The sequence below is a fragment of the Vigna umbellata genome, chromosome 1, assembly GCF_029865625.1.
Source record: "Vigna umbellata cultivar VRB3 chromosome 1, Vumbellata_1.0, whole genome shotgun sequence".
NCBI classification, from domain to species: Eukaryota; Viridiplantae; Streptophyta; class Magnoliopsida; order Fabales; family Fabaceae; genus Vigna; species Vigna umbellata.
In genome coordinates, this window is record NC_142165.1 from 20,895,619 (window position 1) to 20,921,258 (window position 25,640).

The 25,640-nt window shown below is 30.3% G+C and overlaps 1 protein-coding gene and 1 long non-coding RNA gene across 2 annotated transcripts; one reads left to right on the plus strand and one right to left on the minus strand.

Moving 5' to 3' along the window:
* Nucleotides 1–12,968: 12,968 nt before the first annotated feature.
* LOC148204892 (uncharacterized) lies at nt 12,969–13,710 on the minus strand. Its single transcript, XR_015782499.1, has 2 exons — nt 13,580–13,710; nt 12,969–13,547 (listed from the first exon to the last, which is right to left on the minus strand). It is a non-coding gene; the product is annotated as an uncharacterized LOC148204892 (long non-coding RNA).
* On the plus strand, nt 12,992–14,343 carry LOC124842347 (uncharacterized). Its single transcript, XM_047318810.2, has 2 exons — nt 12,992–13,443; nt 13,655–14,343. Exon 2 carries the CDS (start codon nt 13,661–13,663, stop codon nt 14,108–14,110), a length of 450 nt encoding a protein of 149 aa, XP_047174766.2. The 5' UTR covers nt 12,992–13,443; nt 13,655–13,660; the 3' UTR covers nt 14,111–14,343.
* Nucleotides 14,344–25,640: the final 11,297 nt, after the last annotated feature.

Here is a 25,640-nt window from a genome sequence, read left to right on the forward strand (position 1 = left end):
TGATTAAGAAGTATTTAGTCAATTTTAGCAATTTTTTATAAGAACTTGTTTTTCTCATCTCATGTAGAGATATACAAAAGAGAAAATGACTAAGAAATTGGTGAAAGATTAATTACAAAGATATATCACAAAAAATCTTTAATTGAAAATTTAATTTTTTTACACTTATGTTTCCTGGGTATGATCAAATTACATAAAATACATACGTGAAAAAGTGTTGACATGTTAATAAATGAAAAGTGTCATATATGTTTTACTCTTAGTCAAAGCACTAAAAAACAGTAACATTTTTAATAAATTTTTTATAATGATGTTAGAGAAATAAGCAAAATAAATAATAATAATTATATAAAAATTAAACAAATATATAAATAATAGAAGATTCATCAAGTAAAAAAATAATAACAAAAAATATGATAAAATTATAATTAAATATAAATAAAAATAGCTTGAATTGAGACACACAAAATATTATTTTTAGAGAGAAAACGTACCCACTATCCATAAGTTTTTTTTCGTAATAATCACCATCATTTATATAGTAACTGAATCTTATAAAACATTCTAATTGAAATATATAAAATTTAATATTTTTGGTTTCAATTCTAAATAAATAAAAAATAATAATTTTAAAAACGAAAAATGGTGGGGTATTTTTGTTTTTCCTCTTTAAGGTGTGGTCCTACTAAATTTGTAGTTATCATATCCGACGGTGTGCGTCCACTTGTCCAAACACTTCGTACACTCTCCAACTCTTATACGGCATCGCCATTCATTCCAAGATCAGAATGTGACCCTTTCAAGCTAATAATAATATTCTTTTGCACGTGCTTACAAAAAAAATAAAAAAATAAAAAACTCTTTCTATTTATTCATACAACGTAATAATTTTATACCTAGGATTTTGCTCAAGACCAATGCTCATAAAGAAAAACAAAGAACTTGATAATTAAGATTAATTGGATTCAGAAGAAAAGATTGTGATGAAATTTTGTCCTGAAAAAAATATCTAAATAAATTGAAATGTTTATAAACTACTAGCATCTATGATCTTGAGATGTAAGGGACGCGATCCTTTAAAATTTATCATCATTATAAATGAAATTCTAATAACACATATTGAGATATATATTTTCAACATAGGATTAGACATTAATACTTAATTTGATAATGATTTAATAGTAAGATGATATGATAATTGATAATAATTTGATACTGATCCAACAACAAAAATAACATTGTTACTGTAGGCTCATAGCCGACCGAATGGTAAAGGTGCAGAAGAGTCGTCCGACCGATGATACCTCTCAGGTCAATGAACCGATCGGTAAAATCAGCCCGACCGATGATACCGCTCAGGTCAGTGAACCGATCGGTTAAATCAGCCGTTAAGGTAATTAATAGTAATAACTGTCGGGGAGTTAATGAAAATAATTATCATTTATTGACAATTAATATTGTCATTCATTGGTGGTTAATGAGTCAGACCTAACGGTAAGCTTATTATGATTTATAAATATTTGTGACAGGTAACTGGAACTTGAACTGAAACTTAGAGCTCAAATAACTAAATCTTGATTACAAGATTATTACGCAAAGTCACTGACTTGAGCGTCGGAGTGTCTTTTGCAGGCACCCTCCCCCGCGGCTCGGACAAGGAGAAGAGTGAAGACAGCACAACTGGACATCGGAGCGGACAACTTTGAATGTTTTGAATTAAGATTCTAAATCCCGCCGAAACAAACATATTTTATTATAATAATCTTAAAAAGTGAATTTAAACTAACTTAATTTTATAAAATTCATTTATACACTGTAAATATATTTATTTATAGTGAATCTGAGTGAAATATTAAAGAGGAAATTAGAAAAGATGATAGTGATGATGTGATGGGATTTAGACTTCCGAGAGGGCCAAGGGATTAATTTATGATAGAACACAAGAATTGTGGCAGTACTACTTGGTCCATGAGATGACGCGCGCATGGGTTTTCTAGTTTTGTAGTACAAAACACACAACCACTCCTACCCTTCATCTATTTCCACCATCATTCTTTTAAGGAGAGTTACACTTTTAATCATTTACACTATATATCACATTAGGAGGATTTATTTTTCTGTTATAAGAACAACACCATATTTTCTTTAATATATCAAAATATTTTCTTTTTCTTTTATATCAATCTAGTGTTTAAAACAATAATTAAGAGATGAAATTAATTTTTTAAGGAACTTTGTACCTGTTTTTTTCTATTTTCTAAAAAGTAATTTTATTGTTTATTTTCTCTTTACTAACTCTTGAAATTTTTTAAGTAAATGAATTATTTTATATTAGAAATATTATTTTTATTTTATCTTTATTTTTTTATTTTTAGTTAATTTATTATTATTTTTATTTATATTTTAAACATAGTTTATATTTTTTCTATTATAATCACAAGATTTTGATCGTCTCTGTCAAATGATCATCGTGTCATCAAACGCCTTCATTAGAGCTCTTACATGCTTTCAACGTCTTTTTCTTTTCGTGACAAAGATAGTTTTTGTTAGTTTATTTATAGTCGTGGTGACTCTTCAACAATGACTTTTTTTATCCATGACAGTAAACAATACATTCCTTGACGGTGATTTGTAAGAAGAGATTTATATGGAGTAACCTCTCAAATTTGTTTCTTAGGGTAGTCTTTTGGATTGATATTTCGTTTTTGCAAATCATTAATAATTTGGAGCACTCGAGTATAAAACCAAATATTTTCATCAAGTCTTTGATTATATTAGTAACAAGCTTGATAATTTGAATGCACTAGCTTGACGGAAGTGTTAGATATATTATCTATATCTTATTTTTATCTTTATCTTTTATCTTTAGTTAATTTGTTATTATTTCTTATTTGTATTTTGTACTTAGTCCATATGTTTTTTTATTATAAATAGAAGATCTTATGTTTATATTTAACATAAGAAAAATTAATCTGATAGATAGTTTTCACTCCATTCAACACTTTGGAAACAAAACAATTTAAATTCAATCATAAAATAACTAAATCTAACACTATTTTTAATAAAACATTTTAAGATATACATTTGTGATTTTTTATATATATTATTTATCTCAACTGTCTTTATTAAATTTATAATTTTTAATTCCACACTTAAATTCTTCACAATAATTTTATTAATAATCTAATTACAATTTCAGTGGTTATATTCTAAAACTTAAGTTTTAGTATATCTCATTCTATTATCTTAGATGAAAAGATCAAATCTACAATAATGATTTTATTATTACAATAATGATTTTATTATTTATTTAACACTAAATATTAATGTTATATTCATTACAAAAATTCTTCGAATTACCTATAAAATAAGTTATTGAGTGGGTTAAATGTGTAAGATGACAAATATTTTATTTAACTAAAAATTCATAAACTAAATTCTTTAAAGGTTTTATTTTGATATTTGGATTCGGTGTAGTATCAATTTGACTTTTGGGTCGTTAGTGTATATTTTCTTTAGTATATATTTTCTTAATTTTTCTAACAAGTGATAATGATAATTATATTAAAGGGAGTGTGTCGTCAGCACGTCAACTTCCCTTGCATAATTAAATCATCACACATTTGTGAAAATATTTCCAGTGTAACAATGATTCTTCCCTCAAATTACCAACACGCAACAAATATCAAATAGTTTAATATAAAGAATTGTATGGTTTGAATCCTTATTCGACCTAAGGTTAGAACATCTCAAATTTATTATATGTAAAGTCCATTTAAATTATCCATTTTTAATAAATAGTAGAATTTTTAGTAGTAATAATTTTAAAGGTAAAAAATATAATTAATGAGAAAATTATGATAAGAAAAAAATTTAAAGTTTATGATAATGGATTATAGTAATTTTAGAAGAAGAAATTAAAAATTTTGAAAATTTTATTTTAGAAGGTTTTGTAAAAAAAAAATATTTAAAAAAAAGCTAAATGATTGCAAAATAACAAAGAACCTTTCAGAAGTGGAATGGGGAGCAAGACACTTCAGTGATGAAGTCAAAATATTATTTTTAATAAAATAGTATTTTTAATGAAATATTATTAAAAAAAACCTAAATAGTGTCAAATCTTAGCCTATAAATAGCAAACAAGTGGGAAGGGTGAAATTGCACCAAATATTGAGAGATTTTGAGAGAAGAGAGAGTTAGAGAAAATTATAGTGCAAGAGGGGAAATTTTGGAAGTTTTCGGGAAACAATTTCTAAGCAGAACATTAAGTCTAGAATAGAGGTAAGGGGAACTACTCTTGAGTCTTTTGTTTTTGCACTATCTTGAATCTTAAATCTTGAACATGCTATCTTTTGCTTGTCTGATCTTAAATCTTGAATATGAAGTCTTTTGTTTTTGTATGATCTTGAATTTTGAATATGAACATGCTTCTGTGATGAGATCCAAGTCTATTGATGGTTGTAAAATGTGATTTTGATTCTGTTTTACTGTGTTTACATTATTGTTTCTCAAAACGTGTAGTTGTTTCTTTTACATCTTTCTAGAAGGATGAGAAGTTGTCTAACCGGCTTTGCCAGATTCAACTTCTTGTTTCTCCAGAACTTTTATTATTTTTATCTATTTATATTGCATTCTCTAGAAAGGATGGGAAGTTGTCTAACCGACTTTGCTAGATTCAACTTCTTGTTTCCCCAGAACTCTTAATTTTTTTATCTATTTTTATTGTAATTTTTTGAAATGATGAGAAGTTGTCTAACCGGCTCTGCCAGATTCAACTTCTTGTTTTCCTAGAACTTTTATTGTTTTTATCTATTTTTATTGCATCTTTTTGGAAGGATGAGAAGTTGTCTAACCGGCTCTGCCAGATTCAACTTCTTGTTTTCCTAGAACTTTTATTGTTTTTATCTATTTTTATTGCATCTTTTTGGAAGGATGAGAAATTGTCTAACCGGCTATGCCAGATTCAACTTCTTGTTTCCTCAAAATTTTTATTGTTCTTATCTATTTTGATTGCATCTTTCTCGAAGGATAAGAAGATGTATAACCGGCTATGAAATATTCAACTTCTTAGTTCCCCATAATGTTTATATTAAGGTTATTTTTTATGGTAGGATAGAGAAATCTTAAAAACCGGAGTTGGTACATCCCTGATCATAGAGCAACCCATGTCTGATCTAGTAAGTTGACTAGTCTAATGTACTGACGTTTATGGTAAGTTTGATTCATCAAACATTTGATTTTTCTCCGGTGACCATTTATAGTAATATTTTATTATTGTTAATTTGTTTTGTGATATATTCATTTTGTATGATTTCTGTGATGAATGTATTTTATGATGTTGGATATGAAATTATGCATTGGAATATAGTATGAGTCTCGAGGAGAGACTCTATAATGGTATGGTATTAGTGTATATGTTGATGTTGAGGGTCCTATTGTTGGTGGTTATCCTAATACTCTAATAATTATCTAGTCTCAAATAGAGAAGGATGTGTTATGTGGTGAGAGTGGTAAGAACTCCTAGTCTATGTTCAATTATGGTCATAGATGTTAACGGACTAACCTTGTGGGTGATATGATATCTTGTATTTGGCCAAGATTATGTTGTGAGAGGAGTAGAGTTCACCACAAGTGCATGACCACCCGAGACTTCCATCAACATTATATCCGGATAATAGAGTCTAGTATAATAATTGTATCTTACAAGAATTTATGGTGAATGTATTACGTATAATAATAATGTTATGCCTCTCTTGGAATTTTTCACGGTAGCTCACCCTTACTTTTTTGTTTGTGCCGGAAAATCTTATTTTTGCGATAATCGTATAACGTATATGTTATACGGGAGCAGATGAGGGAACGACGTCTGAACCTATACAAGTGAAGCAGGAGACAGCAGAGAAATGAAGAGTAGTTTAAGAAGAAAAAGAAGAAAAGAAAAAAAATTCGAGTATTTTCATGATGTTTGAAAGCATAATGTATTTCCAGTGTAAACTCTTTTACTCCTAAATGGATGATTGAAATATTGTACGATGTTTATATTATTTATGAAATGATTAGTGTGTGAGATATTTTATTTTTGGGTGTGACACTTTCTCTCCTATAGCCAAGATGACTACTATTCGCCTCTTATTTGCCATGACAGCCATAATCCACAGGTCTCGGGATCAGAACCTGGCTCTAATACCAACTTGAGAATTAAACTGTAAAATAATTCTAGAGGGCTTGATTGATCCCTCTCATAGTCTTCTATTTATAAGAATAAATTGATACAAAAGTACATGATAAATAGGGTAACCCTAGACACAATATAATCATGATAAATAGGACAATCCTATATCCAATATAATAATGATAAATAGGGTAACCCTTGACATAATATAATGATGATAAAATAGGATAAATATCCTAACACTCCCCTCAAGCTGGAGCATACAAATTGTATGTACCAAGCTTGGAACAAAGAAACTCAATCCAAGGACCCCTTAATGACTTGGTCAATACATCTGCGAGTTGATCGTTTGACCCAATAAACTCAGTACATATTTCTTTAGTCAACAACTTTTCACGAACAAAATGACAATCAATTTCTATATGTTTAGTCCTCTCATGAAACACTGGATTTGATGCAATGTAGAGAGTAGCTTGATTGTCGCAATACATCTTCATAGTATGGATGTCACAAAATTTAACCTCTTGAAGGAATTGTTTCACCCATATAAGTTCACATGTTAGTGATGTCATTGCCCTATACTCGGCTTCAGCGGTTGATCGACCTCCTACATTTTGTTTCTTACTTTTCCATGAAATAATGTTTCCTCATAGAAAAACATAATATCCTGTAGTAGACCGTTTATCAATAGGTGAACCTGCCCAATCTGCATCACAATACCCAGAGACCTGAATGCTTCCTTTATCTTCATATAACAATCCTTGCCCGGAAGCCTTCTTTACATACCTTAGAATGCGAATGAGAGCATTCCAATGGTCAACACATGGAGCCTGCATGAACTGACTAACCACTCCAACTGCAAAGGATAGATATGATCTTGTAATAGTAAGATAAATCAGTTTTCCAACCAGCCTCCTATACCTCTCTGGATCGGAGAATAATTCACCTTCTTCTGTCCTTAATTTCTGATTTGGGTCCATGGGACTGTCTACTGTCTACAATTAATCATGTCTGTTTCTTGTAATATATCAAGAGCATACTTCCTTTGGGAGATTACAACTCCATGTTTTGATTGTGCTACTTCAATGCCTAAGAAATATTTGAGACTTCCAAGATCCTTGGTTTGAAAATGTCTACACAAGTACTCTTTTAGTTGAGATATTACAACAACATCATTTCCTGTAATGACAATATCATCAACATATACTGAATGGTAATAAAAAAACTAGATGGTCTGCTTCACTGCGTTTTTGCCCAAATTTTTTAACAATGGAGCTAAACTTTCCAAACCAAGCACGTGGGGATTGTTTGAGGCCATATAGAGATCGATGCAATTTTCATACCATACCAGACTCCCCTTGAGCAATAAACCCAGGAGGTTGCTCCATATAAACTTCTTCCTCAAGATCACCATGTAGGAAGGCATTCTTGATATCCAACTGATGAAGTGGCTAGTGACGAATGAATGTCATGGCAAAGAAGAGGCGAATAGTATTCATATTGGCTACAAAGTGTCACAATAATCAAGACCATAAATCTGAGTGTAACCTTTTGCAATTAGCCGAGCTTTGAGCCGATCAATTTCACCATCAAGGCCGACTTTAACTGCATACACCCATCGACAACCAACCGCCTTTTTGCCTGGGGGAAGGGGCATCAGCTCCCAAGTTTTACTGTGGTCAAGAGCCTGCATTTCTACAATCATAGCTTGTCGCCATCCAGGATGATCAAGTGACACTGAGGATAACAACAGAGGACACTGATGATAAAAGAGAAAAATAGGAGGGCGACAATCGATGATAGCTTAGAAAATTATAAATGGGATGAGGGTTTCGAATGGAACAAGTACCTTTTCTAAGGGCAATAGGCCATGTTGAATCATTTTCACCAGGAGGCGTGGGAGGAGGTGACGAGGGAGAAGAATCTGAAGTAGGAGATTCACCATTGTCTTGGGGAGGTGGACTATCCATTGGGGCCCTGTGTGGGATGATCTCAGTATGTGGAGAAACGGGTGTAGAAGGATTTTTATCAAGACTTGGAATGACAGAGACAGTGGAGCTATTTGACTCAGCCATTGGAATAGGAAGGATCTGTTGGACGATAGAAACATCCTGAACAGATGGAGAGAAGTAAGGAGTCTGTTCAAAGAATGTGACATTGGCAGACATGTAATACTTCTTAGTTTCAGGAGAGTAACACCGATATCCTTTTTGAAGTCGAGAATAGCCTAAGAAGACACATTTGTGAGCGCGAACAGAGAGTTTGTCTAGACCTGAAGACATGTCATGAACAAAACATACACAGCCAAACACTTGGGGAGATGTATGAAAGAGAGGATCATTAGGAAACAAAATGGAGAAAGGGACTTTATTATCAAGAGAGGAGGAGGGCATCCTATTAATAAGATAACATGCAGTTAAGATGACATCCCCCAATAATGGACAGGAATATGGGCACCAGGAAAAAGGGTACGAGCAGTTTCGACCAAGTGTCTATTTTTTCGTTCTACTATACCATTTTGCTGCGGTGTATGAGGACAACTAGACTGATGTAAGATACCATGGGAACTCAAGATGACAGAAAAGGAGGATGAGAAATACTCTTTTGCATTATCACTTCTTAATATTTTGATTACTTGACCAAATTGATTCTTGATTTCATTCAAAAAGGATGTAAAGATAGCTAATAATTTAGAACGATTTTTCATAAGATAAACCTAAGTACATCTTGAATATTCAATAAAGATAACAAAATATCTAAAACCAAAGGAGGAGATACGACTAGGTTCCCATATATTAGAATGGATGATGGAAAAACTAGAATTACATATTGATTGAGACATTTTAGGAAAGGAAGATCTAACATGTTTTCCTAATTGACATGACTCACATTCTAAGGTTTGGAGACCACTAAATTCGGGACACATGTTTTTTAATTTGGACAAATGAGGATGACCAAGTCGATCATGTAGCACTTTAGAATTAGGAGCAGCAACATAGGACACCCTTGGACGAGATCTAAAATGGTATAATCCGCCAGCTTCATATCCTTCTTCAATCTGTCTCCCCGAACCACGCTCTTGTATAAAAAAAGATTTATGATCAAAGGTTATTGAACAATTTAAAATTTTGGTCAATTGACTTAGGAAAATTAAATTAAAAGGACAATTAGGGAAAAAAAGGAAGGACTGAGTTGAGATTAAGGGAGGGAGACAAAGAAACATGACCGACTCCTTTGGAGGAAGTTTTAGATTCATTTGCAAGGGTTATGAAATGAGGTTTATGGTCTTGATTATTGTGACACTTTCTCTCTTGTAGCCAAGATGACTACTATTCGCCTCTTCTTTGCCATGACAGCCACAATCCACAGGTCTCGGGATCAGAACCTGGCTCTAATACCAACTTGAGAATTAAACTGTAAATAATTCTAGAGGGCTTGATTGATCCCTCTCATAATCTTCTATTTATAAGAATAGATTGATACAAAAGTACATGATAAATAGAGGTAACCCTAAACACAATATAATCATGATAAATATGGTAATCCTAGACACAATATAATAATGATAAATAGGGTAATCTTTGACACAATACAATGATGATAAAATAGGATAAATATCCTAACAAATTTATATTATCTATAAAAAAATATTCATATAATGATATAATGTTACTTTTAGTTATTGACAATTATTTGAAATATCAAAATTCCATATATAATTCAAGATACTAAAGATTAATTGTGAGAGAAAAAAAGTTAAAACTGAAAAATATCCCTATTTTATTTCTTGAAACTTCTTTCTTGAAGAATTTTTATGTGCATATCTTTTTATGTACATATCTTTTTCTTATAATTTATTAGTTATCTTAAAAGAGTTATATATATATATATATATATATATATATATATATATATATATATATATATAAACATGAAGTTGGAAAAAATACACACATAGTTTTATACATCACTTGAATTGTCACTTAGTATATTTGGTTGATTCACATATCCCAAAAATGATAATTACATAATTAAACAAACTTTTTTGCGTGTTATTTTTTTGGAAGCATTACTACTATAAAACGATTTAAAAAGATGCACTAGTGTAAAGTACATTTTTTATAGTGGTTTTTTATATTAGTTATAATTTACTCGGTATAAAAAGGAGTGTAGTGGCATAATTGTAAATATCATAATATTTTTTATATTCGTTGTACATCCAACCAATATGGAAAATGGTGTGGTGACAAATTTATAATAAATTAGAAAGTTTTTTTATATGCATTAGACCTAGAATTGGTATAGAAAGTGGCACAATAACAAATCTATAATTAATTAGAAAGCTTTTCTATACCGATTGGACCCCAAACCAATATAGAAAATGACGCGATGACAAAATTATAATAAATTATGAAGCTTTCTATACCGGTTAGACCTACAATCAGTATAGAAAATAACTTTTTATACTAGTTAGTTACTATAATCGGTATAAAATGTTTAATTTTCTTCTTCCCATCTTTCGCACTTCACCATTCTTCTCTACACCTTTGTTATGTGTCGTGGTCTTCACCTATGCTTCTCTCATTCATCCTAACCTCTGCTTTCCAACTTTCATCTTGTTCTCAACTTCACCTCTCCTTCCGTCTTGTTATTCACGTTGTTGTTGTTGTCCTTCAACACCATCATTAACTTGTTAGACACAGTTAAAATATTTTGAATTTATGTGTAAACATCCAAATACATTGATTAATAGTTTGTGATGTGGTTTGGTGGTAGAAATGAGTTCACAAATTTGATTGCATGTGTGGCGGTTTCTTAGCTACATCTAAAAGTAGAGGTGTTGGTTTATATGCAAAACAATGGATTAATTATAGTTGGATAAATTATTTATGCATAACAAATGAGTATGCGAGTGGAGTAAATCAATTTCTTGAATTTACAAAGATAAATGTTTGAGATAATAATGAAAGATTCTATTACCCATATATTGATTGTTTGAATGAGTGAAAACTTTCAACTAAAGTTATTCGAAAACATGTTCTTTGTGATGGTACAAAGTTGACATGGCATGCTGAGTTAATAGGCATGACAAGTGTAATTGAGTCTTAAGTAGAAATTGAAAAAGTTGATTTAGAGATGAGTGATCGGTTATATGACATGATACATGATGTTGGACATGATTCCTTCTAACGTGCTCATTTGTATGACAACTTGTGCAATAACCTTTCTTCCCAGAATTCACTAAATATACTTAATTGTCAACGATATTAAAATTGTTCAATGTGAAGACAATAAATGAGTGAAGTGATAAAAGCTTCACAAAATGGCTTGAGTTGTTGAGTGACACGTTTTCTAAAGGTAACACATTGCCAATGTATAATTATGATGTGAATAATATATCGTATCTCATAGGTATAAAGTATAAAAAATATCCATGTATGTCTAAACGATAAGTTTTCCAATTTACATCAATATCCACAAAGATTTTATACTCATCAAGGAAACCTTTTTCAACCCTTAATATTATCGAGACAATATTTAATTGTTAGAACTTAATATTACTTGAATTTGAATTAAGAACATTTATGGTCTATTAAACCATCTACTATGAAACTTGGTATAAATACTTGATAGTCTAATATCCTACAACTTTTACAAAACACGTTACAATCTTTAGATAATTTTATAACATTCAAACATATAAGACACTTGTTTTTGAATATTCTACGAATGTATTAACCCAATAGTGATATTATATATTTAGCGAGTGACTTATGTACTTTCACTTTTATTTAAAAAATCTAAAAGAATTGTTAAAATAATAACTTACAAAATAAAAATGTTTGTAATTTTTTTTTATTAATGAAATCTATACACTTCCCAATAAAGAATTATAATCGAGATATAAATTAATTAATATAAAACGAGAAATCATTTCACTCTTATGTGCTGCTTTTTTTATTTTCACCTTTTTTGAAAAACCATTTTGAACTCTTAAATGACCTTTATAAAATTTATTATTAAGAAAATAAAAACAAGTTATAATTCAATAACCCTTCTAAAACATATATCTATTTTATAATTTGTTTATGCATAAAAAATAATCATATTATAAAATTCATACTTATATATATATATATATATCTTGGCATGAATTGTACTGTATTGAGAACAGATATATCTTTCTGATAATATATGCATTTTTAAACTTGGTAATAATTCTTTTTTTTTTCTGTTTCGACAAATAATAAATCCTCTCAAAATAAAATCCTCCCAAAACAAAATCGAAAAGATTTCATTTAATGTTTTCCAGTTTTAATTTTATTTTCTTGAAATGATTTTGAGAAGCGTTCCGTTGTTTTTTTCCTTCTAAATGCAATATTTCTAATATATGTTTTTCACATAATTGATTTATACTTTTAGTTTCCATATGAGAAAAAATTTAATTTTAATCTTGCATAAAAGCGTTTATATCTTACCTTTTTTCAAACAATATCTTTCCTGTTTTAAAATAAAAAAGAAATCCATTTTAGTCTTTCAAATTTACTGTTGTAAAAGATTAAAACGAAAAGGTAATTTTAGTCTTTCAAGTTAAATTATCATTTTAAATTTAGAAAATAAAAATATTGTTTTAAACTTGAGAAACCAAAAAAACTTTCTTTATCCTCAATTTTTTATATATTTCCGCTAAGATTTTAAATCAGTCACACAATAAATAATTTGAACCTTCCACTCTAAACAGAAGGAACAGTCTAGAAATCTCTTCAAACTGAAAGTAACAGCACAGTACAGCAAGTAAAATCAAACCAAATAATATTAAAAATAAACATATGGTAATTTCCAATCGCACCGAAACCCTCCAATGATTGGGAAATTTTTCCTTTTGAATATAAATAAATTACAAAGCAACACAAAGATCTGCATCTCAGCCTCTATATCTATCCACACATCTACACCCTTCTGCCTCAATCCTCGTCACACACAAAACACAACACTCGCACATGTTGTGGACCAAATTCAGATCCATCACCCACAAAACCAGTTAATTATTGATTTTGTGTTCGTGTTGGATTCGGTTTCACCAATTTGTCCAAGAGAGCCCGTGAAGGGTTTGTGATGTACCATAAGCTGTTCAAGCTTTTCTTTTTCGGCGGCGAGAAGGTTGAAGAGACTCAGTGGGAGAAGGAGCGATAAAACATATACAAATAGTTTCCATCATTCTTCTAGATCTTTCCATTGTTTTCATTCGTCTTCAACTTCTGATTTATCGGGTACTGTCAATAACTTACAAAAAAAAGAAGATCTTGAAACGGATTTCCTCTACCTTTGTTTTCAAATCCACAAATTAAGCAAATACCATGCAAAAATCTCTTACCTTAATTATTAGCATCACCAAAAATCTCTTACCTTAATTATTAGCATCACCAATAGAAATTATTCTTATTCGTGTAATTATTCTTATTTGATTTGACGGGTTTGTAGCTATATATGGCTGCGAAGGTTTTGAAAGAGACGAAGTCGATGACGGCAGCGGAGATGGTGGCGGAAACGGGGGAGGCGGCTGTGACGTCTGTGAAGTGCTGCTGCTGCGCGTTGGTGGAGGAGTGTACGCAGGCGTACATTGGGCGCGTGAAGGAGAGGTACGGTGGGCGTTGGATTTGTGGGCTGTGTTCGGAGGCAGTGAAAGAAGAGAGGGAGAGAGAGAAAATCATGATTACGACAGACGAAGCTCTGAAACGTCACATGAGGTTCTGCCAACAGTTCAGATCATCAACTCCTCCCGACAGCACGAATGAGGATTTCATCCTCGCCGTCAAACAGATTCTGTTCCGAACTTTGGATTCTCCGAGGAAAGACCGTTTCATTTGTCGACCACTTGGAAGATCTCAGAGCTGCTTCTCAACCATGCAAGGAACGCAGCAGGCAGAGAGGGAATGATCACTCCTCTTATCCTACTCCAGCAATAAAAGGATTCATGAATCACATATTCATTCAAGCAAAACTTAGATATATGACTGTAATGTTTTTCTATTATGTGAGAGTTGAAGTTTTATTTCCTTAATTCAAAAGGATAGAACTTCAGTGTTGATGAAAGAATGATATTTCAGGGAACTGTATCTAAGTTTTTTATTGTATAAATAAAATTGAGACTTGGTAGTTATTAAGTTTTATTTTTTGTCGTGAATTGGGTTGTGGTTTAGGTTATAAGTTGGTGGTTGTTTTTTATTTGATATTTGGGATTGAGAGGATGATTGTTGATAGGTGTCTTCCTTCCTTGACTTTAATCTAAATGTCACTTTTGGTTACTAGTAATGAAAATTCAGTTTCTTTGTGCCTAAGTTCAACTTTAAAATTTTCTTCCAATTTATTTTTATTTTTTGACAAAATGCTTTTGTCTCATGTCAAGTTTAAATCACTCCATCTTACAAATTTAGTTATTGAATTTGTAATACTGCTGTCTATATAGAATAACTACATGCATCCTAGAATGATAGTTTAATGATGTGTCACGGGGACAATTATTCAACGTAGAGTCCATAAGGGAGACTATATATTAATATAAAAATTGTAACTTTTGTAGTAAAAATTGAAACAACACTTAGTAATCATTGCAAGAGTAATTTTTTTTAAATGAAAGTAAAAAATTTGTGTATGTCATAGTATTATTTCTCTTTTCAAATCTCATACTATAACCAAAACTTTTGACTTATTAAGAACTATACAATTATCAAACATTTTTATCAACTAAAGTAAAAAAAAAAAATTAAGTGATAGATCATTATATGAAAAATAGAATGAATTTCAAAATTTCATCACTAGTACAACAAAAAGAAAGATATTGTTACCGTTAAACTATAATTAATGGTATATTAAAAAAATAGAGTTTAAGATAAAGGTTTATAATTGTAACCTACAATACATAATAGACTATGGTTCACGAAAAAACTGTAACCTATTTATGAATTTTTAATGAATAGTTATATATTGAAATTTTTTTAAAAAAGTATTTTCATTTTAGTAACTCTACATTCTATTAAACAACTTAAAAAATTAAACAAAGATTTAGCAATGGATACATTGTTGAACCAGAAATAAGCAAAATAAACATTCAAACAAGCAACAATAAACATTCAGTTTTCATCACTAGTATTGATTTTTAAAAATTCACTACAAATAGTTAGAAATTGATTTTTGAATCAAATTGTTTTGTACTAATTTTTATTATTGTACATTTGTTTATAGAGTGTGTTTATCACAAATATTATCTTGACAAGATTTGTGTGGAAAAAAAACTTAAAATGATTATGTAGTTTGATGAAGTGAAATATTTTATCGTATACTATCTCTTTTCTTTTTTAATATTTTCCCCTAATTTTTCTACATTTCATAAATTTATTTCACTTGCTTAAACTCTTTAGAAAATTCTAAAAGTCTATGTGGTGATTTCTAGTAGTAATTAGAGATTTCTCATTCTTTTACACTTTATGTTTGTCATGTATACAACACTTAAAGGCTTAGGATTCATTGACCTCTAAAGTTATCCTAATGTTTTGTTCACCATTCTCTAAAATTTGTGTGTATAAAAATTATCATCAATAAAAAATAAATCAAATATACCATCATGTAATTTTTAAACGCATTAAAAATGGTAAAGAAAGGAATGCAAACCTGAAAGCATAGTGCTTGAAAGAGAACTGAGTCCCATGCAACAACAGGGTGCCAACAATGGTTGTCACTGCAAAAAAAAACATAATGTGGTCATGAAAAAAATCGTGAACAAAAACAACAAGCTAAGGAAGATAAATATCATGTTAATTAGTTATGTGAAATAAATACTCTATAGAAATTACCGTTTCTACCTCTATCAACTTAACCTTCTTCTCCGTCAATTTTTTTTGTAGCAAATCATATAGTTAACAATTACAAAATTTAATATACTTTAAACAAATTATAGTATTTTTCGATGATAAGCAAAAACCAATTCAATTAAAAACAAACCTCACACTTTGCTCAATGTAAATATTCACAAATTCCTTCCATGTATTGTTGCCGATGTCATTTTTTCTAAACTATTATTGTTTAACATTTTAATATTTAATAATTTCAAAATAATTAATTAAAGGAAGTCTTTGAGGGGAAGAAGAGATATTCGTGGGAGAGAGGAGAGAAAGAAAAGTGTAATGGAGGACATTCTTCTATGTTTGCGAAGAAGAAAAAAGATTAATTCTTAATATAGAAAATTTGTAAAATATGACAATTTTTTAAATGGATAACAGCATATGGTAAAATGATAATTTTGCAATATTATTTTTTATATGAATCAATTTCGGAAGCATGGTATGTTGATATGGTATATATGAGAATTTTAATAACACGCGTTTTACTGGATTTCTTTTAATTTTGAAATATTTAATTAATTTTACATATATAGCAGAAATAATGTGTTACGGGCAATATTATTTACTTTTTATGAAATAATGAGAAGCTATGATTTTAACATTTATTCGGTAAAAAAAATATTTTAATTAATGCAACACTGGCCTAAGCTAACGTTATTATCAATAAATTAAAGTTGGAATAATAATAAATAAGATTATCGTGGCTGATGAACAGAAAAAGCCACCTTTTTTTCTTCATGATTCATGTTCACAAATTATATTCATCTCCAATATTTATATCCAGTGGATTCCTAAATAAAATCTTTTGGAGAAGAAAGGTGTGACATCTAATCGGAGACTTCCGACATACCCTCTCACATCAAGGAATATACATCTTGTGTGTAGGATTAGACATTAATAGATAGTCCGATAGTTGATACCATGTTAAAAAGTGGACTTTAAACCTAAAATTCAACTCTATAAAATCAGTTTATAAGATAATATTTGCATCCACTTATATACTATAAATTAGTTTTATCTTTAGTCGACATGAGACTTCCAATACATGTAGTAAACTTTGTTATTAGGTCCTATATGTGCACGTTAGAAATTCTCAACTAAGTTTTGAAATCAAAGCATCTAAATTTCAAATCGAGTTTTGCATTATAGAATACAAATTTGGTCAATTTTCTAAGTACACATTTATTTTGTATTTAAGTTTTAGTATTCTTATTATAATAAAATCTTTAAATAACAATCAATTTTAGAGATACAAAATAACTAATTACTATATACAAATTAATTTAGATATTAATTTATAAACTAAAAATTATTAATCTTTAAAATAGTCATTATTATGAATAAGAAATTATAATTAATAATAAACTAGATTCTAAATTGATCACTAATATTAATTATAAATTTTTACTAAAAGAATTAATATATTTAAATTAGTCATGAATGAATATATCGTATCTTCCTATACACTTTTTTTTATAATTGAAAATGCAACAAAGATTGAAAATGAAATATAAGAAACCAAAATATCAATTGATGAATTAAATATTCATACAATTTTTCTAATCATAATTCTTTAAAAATTTGTATTCAGGTTTAAACAATTAACCAATTTTATTAATTAATCCAATCAAACAAATGTCATAAATACTGATTTAATCGTAATATTATTTTATATAATTGAAAAATAGTTATCATATTTTAATTGACTCCTAATTTGATTTATGAAATCAGAATTACAACTATAAAGTGCAAAGATGAAACAATTGATACAAAATATAATTCAAGTTGTATTCTCTTTATTCAGTGAGAAGTGAACTTTTTAATAATTAGTTCTCGTGGATGAAGAATGAAAAACACAAAAGAGATAAGAAAATGAAAAGAGAGTTAAAAAGTAAAAAAAAAAAAATTGAGAGACAAATTCTAAACTTTTTGTACACATGAATATATTTATGGGCTCTAATTAGGTTCATAAACCCGATTACAAAAGTCCAAATTAAACGTAAGAAAATCAAACACGTATAGAATTTTATATAAAAATTTAGTAAATTTATTTCAACTTCCGAAAATTGTAAAAGATAGCATAAGATTGAACATCCAACAAACTATATATTCACTTTGAAACCTGGAAAATGTTGAATCAAATAAAATCCGATAAAAATGATATATAAAAAATTATGACAAGAAAAGTAAGTGACAATCAAATTAACTAAAGATTCAAAATTAAAATAATACTATGAATATAATGTCCAAACTATTACAACTAGAAATAATTATTTAGAAACTAAAAATAAAAGATATTACAATCTACAACAAAACGATTAACGAGGTGAAATAAATTGAAATGCTTCATAAAATAAATATAGTGGGAAAGAGGGTACAATTATAATGATGGATGACACGAAAAACTTATGGTATTATTATATGGGAATGGCATGGTAGATGGAAATAAGGAGAATGAAAAAGAAGTTGTACTTGATGAAAATGGCAGAACCTTTTGATAAGGATACTCAAACCATGCAAATCTTATCCCTTTTTCTTTACTTTCTTCTCTGCATGTGTCATGCTATCCAACTCAACTTTAATGGAGGATCTCACAGTAATTAACACCCACTTTAACTATTTCTTCTTATTTTAATAAATTCACTAATTTTATTTTTATAATTATTTACGTATATTTTCATTTTATTGATCTTATAAGGAGAGAAAATATTTAAGAAATAATGGAATTGAGGATCTATCTAGGATACTTGGTGAAGGAGATCTTGACATGTGAGACTCTAGCTTTTAAAAAAGTTCTCTATTAGAGTGCCATGTGGAATGACATTTTAGCAAAAGTTTCTTCACTTGGAAAATGACACATGATCACTACCTTTGTAAGAAAATTCTCCACTAAGAGCTTGTCATGTAAAAAGTCACTTTAACAAAAGTATCCCACTATAGGAAAATGACACATGACCACTACCTTTATAAGAAAACTAATCATCAAAGATTAAGTTAATCTAGACACAAATATTGCCTTTCAACTTAAGCAAGATTGTTCAAAGTCCTACATTACTTGACTTTTAATACAAGGCCTAAAAAGAAATCCTACACTACTTGACCTTAATTACAAGGTCTAGAAACACTTTATGATGGCCCAAGTGAATAAAAGTTTAGCTTCACCTTGCATAGATAATTCTAAATCTTCTTGAATTTGTTTGATCATGCTTCTTGATAAAGAATCTTTGAGGGGTACGAAATCCTCTTCAAGAAGAAGGATATGATAAATGACTATCTCCTAAAACATATATGAGAGAACTTGAAGAAAAGCATTTGCAATTCAAAGGTCAAAGATCAAAACACGTCTCCTTGACTCTTGAATCTTATAATTTTAAAGAACGTGAAGATCATGAGCATAATTGAAGAATAATTTAGGAAATTAAATAAATTATATTTTTTTGTTTTAAGTGCAAACAAGTTGTTTCTATTTTTCAAGTTATTTTCGGACCCAATGTCATTGGGCTTTCTTTTAGGGTTTCTTAGGTGCCTTAAACATTTGAAACTATATATAGGGACACCAAATACATATGTAGACACTTTTGAGTCATAATATATGCATTTACATTTTTTAGATAGGATTCTCTTGGTTCTTGGTTTAAAATTCTGATTTTTATCAAAGATTAATATTTTTGTGGTGAATCTTTCTTGACTTATCAATATGCTAGATTGTGGCGTCCTCGTCTCTACCTTATTATACGTTTTTCTTTGATTTATTTTTATTGTGCCCATTGAGGATTCAAATTCAGAAAAAATAGTACTCTTTCTTGGACAGGATGGTATCTAGAGTAAGGTTCTCATTTGAATATCCTCTTTTATCTTATTTTTCTGTCATATTAAAAAAAAACCCAAAATCCAATTCCCTTTAGTTTTTAATTTTCGTATTTTTTTATGTTATTCTTTTAATTTGTGCATTTCTACATTTGATTCGTGGAAATTATCTGTTTTTCTTTCTTGTGTTTTTATGTTAATTGTAGTCACAATTAAATCTTTACCTTGATCTTGCATGAGGTTTGGTGTTTGAAGGACAATCTTTGTTTGTGTGTTGAACTGCCAAATTATATATATATATATATATATATATATATATATATATATATATATATATATATAATATGGATCCAAATAAGAAAAACAAATATGGATCCAAATAATTATTATGTTGCACTATTGTTTACGAATGTTAATCTATTAAATTAAATTTCGTCTTTTTTTAGAGTCTCCGCATTGTCTCATTTAACTCTTTTTGGAAGTCCTATAATTTTCTAATTTTATTATTTTGTGTCTTTTAAAAACTCCTTGAAGTTTTGTCTAAAGTTTTCTATTTTCTTTGATCTCTCGAGTCAAGACTTATATCTCGTAACGTTTTTCACATTGTTTGTTCAATCTTTGCTTAAGCTATTAGAGTTTCTTGCCAAGCACTAAAGGGAATTTGAGTGAAAAAAAAAGGCAAGAGAGTACATAAAAAAAACTATTTGTGTGATATACAAGTGAAATTTGAGTGAGACACTTAGAGGTGTGGTGATGTCCTAAATATATTATTATTATTATTACTAACATTTTCTTGCAGGACATTTCTTATTCCCAAAATAGTGATCTTTCATCACCTAAGACTGCGAATATTATGGTTGCACTTGAGAAGCTGAACCTACAAATGGCTCAAATGCAACAATACACTCAACTGTAGTTTGAAAGGCTCCAAAAATGTAATGAATATGTGAGTGTAAGATTAGAGGGAGTGGAGAGAAGGAGAAGGAGACACGATGATTTAGGTCGTTATTCTCATAATGATGAAGATGAGCATGTTTATAGACCAAGAAGGGGCCAAAGACGGAAGGCGTTTGAGAACCACACGCTTGGGAGGGATAATGATGAAGAGGGGCATGGTTTTAGACCAAGGTGAGGCCAAAGACATGAAGAGTTAGGAAACCACATGCCTAGAAAAGATAAGATGTGGAAGAAGATTGTTATCCTTAAATTTAATGGAGCTAATGACCCAGAAGCTTACCTCGCATGGGAAATGAAGCTTAACCAAATCTTTAGCTCTTATGATTATGGTGTTGAAGATAATGTTCTTATAACATCCTTGGAGTTTGAAGGTTATGTTATGAATTGGTGGAATCAAATTACCGTGGGCACAACTAGAAGGAGAAAGCTACAAATTTCTATATGGAAGCAATTAAAGGTAGCCATGAAAGAAATATTTGTGCCTCCTTATTGTAAAAAGGAGATCTTCAACAAATTACAAAGACTTACACAAGGAAATAAGAGTGTTGAAGAGTATGTCCAAGAGATGGAGGTTACCTTAATGAAAGTTGATGTAGAAGAAACACCTATGGCTACAATGACTAGATTCTTGAATGGATTAAATAGGAAGATTCGAGATGGGGTGGAAATGCACCATTATGAGACTTCAGAAGATCTTATTCACCAAGCCACCAAAGTGGAACAACAACTCAAGAGAAGAAGCTCTACAGGAAGTCATCCCCCTCATGGAGGGATAAGGAGAAATCTCATAAGGAGGGAGCTACTTCTACCATTTCTAAATCAAAGGAAAATGAGTCTTCAAGTGGTTAAGTAACTTCTCAATCTAATAATGATGATTATTCACGTTCTAGTACAATAAAATGTTTTAAATGTTTGGGTAGGGTACATAAAGCAACTGAATGTCCCAACAGGAGAACTATGATGTTGTTGGAGAATGGGAAGTACATTAGTGAACATTCCACTAAGAATCATCTAGTAATGATAAGGCGGACAAGGAGTGTGAAATACCACATTTAGAGGGAGATATTTTTATGGTTAAGAGGTTGTTGGGTAGTATGAATAAGGAGGAGGATGAGACGTAGAGAAGAAATATTTTCCATTCTAGATGTATGGTTATGGGAAAGATGTGTTCACTTATCATTGATAGAGGAAGTTGTACAAATGTAGCAAGTACATGACTAGTGGAGAAGCTTAGTTTGGTGACATCTATACACCCTAGTCCTTCTGCTCTACAATGGTTGAGTGAGGATGGAAAATTGGTGGTGGATAAGCAAGTGAATATTGTTTTCTCTATAAGTATGTTGATGAGGTAGTATGTGATGTGATACCTATAGAGGCAAATCACTTGTTATTGGGAAGACCTTGGCAATATGATAGAAAAATAACACATGATAGTCTAATCGATAAGTATTCTTTCTTGTTTAAAGGGAAAAGGGTGTCCCTAACACCTTTATCTCCTAGAGCGGTTTATGAGGATCAAATTAAGATGAAAGCAAAAAGAGAGCAAGAGAAAGAAAAGAGAGCGAGATAGGAGAAAGAAAATAAAGAAAAAGAAGAGAAAGAAAATAGAGAAAAAGAAGAGAAAGAAAATAGAGAAAAAAAAAAGAAAACGAAGAGAAAGAAAAGAAAGCGAGAGAGAAAAAACAAATAGAGAAAGAGAGGAGAAATAAAAAAAAAGAGAGAGCATATTGATTTGTCATTAAAAGAAAATATTAATTGGTCTTTTTTTTGTTTTGTTGTCTAAGTAAGATTTGTTTATCAAAAAACCATACACTAGTGCAGAATTGAGCTTTAACGTCACCCCGTAAACGTTGGACCACAAAATAACCAACGTAAACTATTGACCGGTGACATTTTCGTAAATAAGAAGACATGTAGACGTCGGTTAGGAGGGGCACCGACGTCTATAATATTATAGACGTCGGGGCCCCTCCTAACCGACGTCTTAATGCTTGACAGGTAGGTGAAAAGTCATTTTTTTCCGCCATAGAGACATTCGATCCCACCACCCCGACGTCTATATTCGATTATAGACGTCGGTGTCAATCCTAACCGACATGTATATGTTTGACAAGTAGATGAAAATTTATTTTTTTTCGTCGTACAAACGTCGAATCACGCCATCCGATGTCTAAATGGCCTGATGAAAAGTTGTTTTGGACGTCATATTAGTGAGGGCCCCGACGTCTAGGCCATAATAGACGTCGGTTCACCTGGGGATCCGACGTCTAATTTGTTGTTAAATCAGACGTTAAACGTGCTGTTACGAGCACTTCAACGTTTTCCTTCTCGCCTTTTCTCTCCGCGGCATTGCTTTTCCAGGTGCGTTTTTGTCTCTTTTGAACCGTTTAAACGTACTTTTATTCCGATTATATTAGTCTTTGGTTGATTATCTTTCATTTGAACCGATTAAAATGAGTTTTTGTTGTATTTTTGTGCAGTTTTTCTCGTGTCTTTAGGTAACGTTGTACTGAATTCTCCCTTTGCTAGTTTCCTCGTAAGAAAAACTTGCGTCTTTTGCATGTCTTATAGCGTTTCAACCCAAAACCGAACTTCTGTCCTTGCGTAGTTATATTGTCACCGTTCGTTTTCATTGGCTGTTTTAATGGAACTAGGCAAGGACCCAGATTCGGTTTTCAGTTGAAATGCCATAAGATATCCAAAAGACGCAACATTTTCTATGACGAAACTAGCAAAGGAAGAAGGTGCTACTACTCTATCCAAAGACACGAGCTGTAGTAGACGTCGGTTAATGCAATGTCCGACGTCTATGGTGCCCTTTAGACGTCGGACATTGCATTGTCTGACGTCTATGAAGCCCTTTAGACGTCAGGGTCATGCAATAACCGACGTCTATAAAGACATCGGACCTGTTTGAGTCCGACGTTTGATTATGTCACCCACAAAGACGTCGGTTCTGGAACTGACGTTAGAAGGCCAAAATAACAAACGTTAAATGTCCTTTCTGCACTAGTGATAACATCAACAACGATGATAGAAAAAGAAGACATAAACTCAAAAAAACTTGTTTTTTATAATCCGTTAAGCTTTTTTGAAAGGTTAAAAGAGATTATAGGTACTTATGCTTTCATGAAATAAGAATTAAAAGCTTTTTTTTTTCTTTTCAAAACTTAGCAAAATTTTAAAAATAAAACTTAGTTCCTTATGTGAAAATGCTCATCTTATATATAGTCTTTTGTGAGTGTGTGTATATATAATATATGTATATATTAGAGTATATAAGAATTAAATTAAATTAAATTATGAAAGCTATTAATATTAGAGCATACAAACATCATCAAACATCTATAATCATAGTATTACAAGGACAACAAAGATAATCAAAAGCAAAGATGATATAATAGTTAAACTATGTTCAAGCATTAAAAATAATAAGACTCTCCTGTAATAACATAAGGATACGAATCAAAGTTAAAAAGTTTATAAAGTCCAAAGTTGTATAATGTATATAAAATTGTATCTCTATATACTTATCCCACTTTCATGTGATTTGGTTTGGAATGATAATAATCTGAAACAAAGAGTGCATGTTTTAGGTACATTTTCTTTACTTGAACAATTGTTGCACGCATTTGATGAAACAGTTTATTAGGCAAAACAAAAGCGTGAAGAACTCAAAACAAGCAATCGGTCCTTTCAAATTCGAATAGAATTGAAACTGTGGTTGAATGGTATATGTAAGATTGATCAAGAAGCAAGCGGTGCAGAAATTTGAATGCAGTGGCAATTGCAGCAGCTGAAGAAACTTTGATCAGTCATACTGTGATGTTCATCACGCAATTGAATTCTGTTCGGTGCAATAATTAGATTTCTCACAACGTTGTTGTGCAGTGATTGAAGCAAAGTTGATTGGTATTAGCTTGTGTCGGTGTGTAGAATTGATTAGACTCTGCTATTGAATTAGTTCATGTGATGAATTCAAAGAAGTGCAATCCCTTGTGAGTTTCTAGCAATGGTGATTGCTGGTAATTTTCTATCCACACTGTTATTTTTTTGACTAAGTAAAATTGTGTGAAGTATTAAGTTGGACTGTAATATCATATAAAAAAATTATAAATTTATTATCATAAAGTTTTAAGTTAAAAAGTAACATAAATTCCATGTCTGTGTCTATTCTTGCGAAAGCAGTTAAATTCTTTAATTTGATTGAAGATATGAAAATTGGTTGGAGCATATCACAGCTGCTGCTGAATGTGGCAAGAAAATTCCCTTGTTTAATTGATTTCATGCAATCCTAACAATTGAATCTGCAATTGATAAGCATCTGATGGAGTCAAATTGAAAGAATTGCAAATAGCCTTCACTTAAATAAATTCTTGAGTGAGTCCTAATTTAAAAATATTTTCCCAGTTGTTTTAAATTTGCAGTAGAAACATATCTATGTGAAGATGATTTAATTTGAATAATCTGTCATAATATGTAGATCCATAATTAACGATACCTTGTATTAAAAAATTTACCACGATTATTGTAGTCAGTGAAAATTGTTATTTTCTTATTCTTCTTCTTTTCCATTATACATACATCATATTAAAATCATATAAAATCTCTCCAAGAACCATTTTAAAAACCTTTAGGTGCAGTTTAATACATTAACATATTTATCTATTATAATATATATATATATATATATATATATATATATATATATATATATATATATATATATATATATATATATATATATAGGGTTAAATATGTTTTTAGTCCTTAAACTATTGGCCGTTTCTGGTTTTCGTCCCTCT

Excerpts from the sequence above, each read along its gene's own strand:
- LOC124842347 (XM_047318810.2), top strand. The coding sequence starts at position 13,661 with ATGGCTGCGAAGGTTTTGAAAGAGACGAAGTCGATGACGGCAGCGGAG.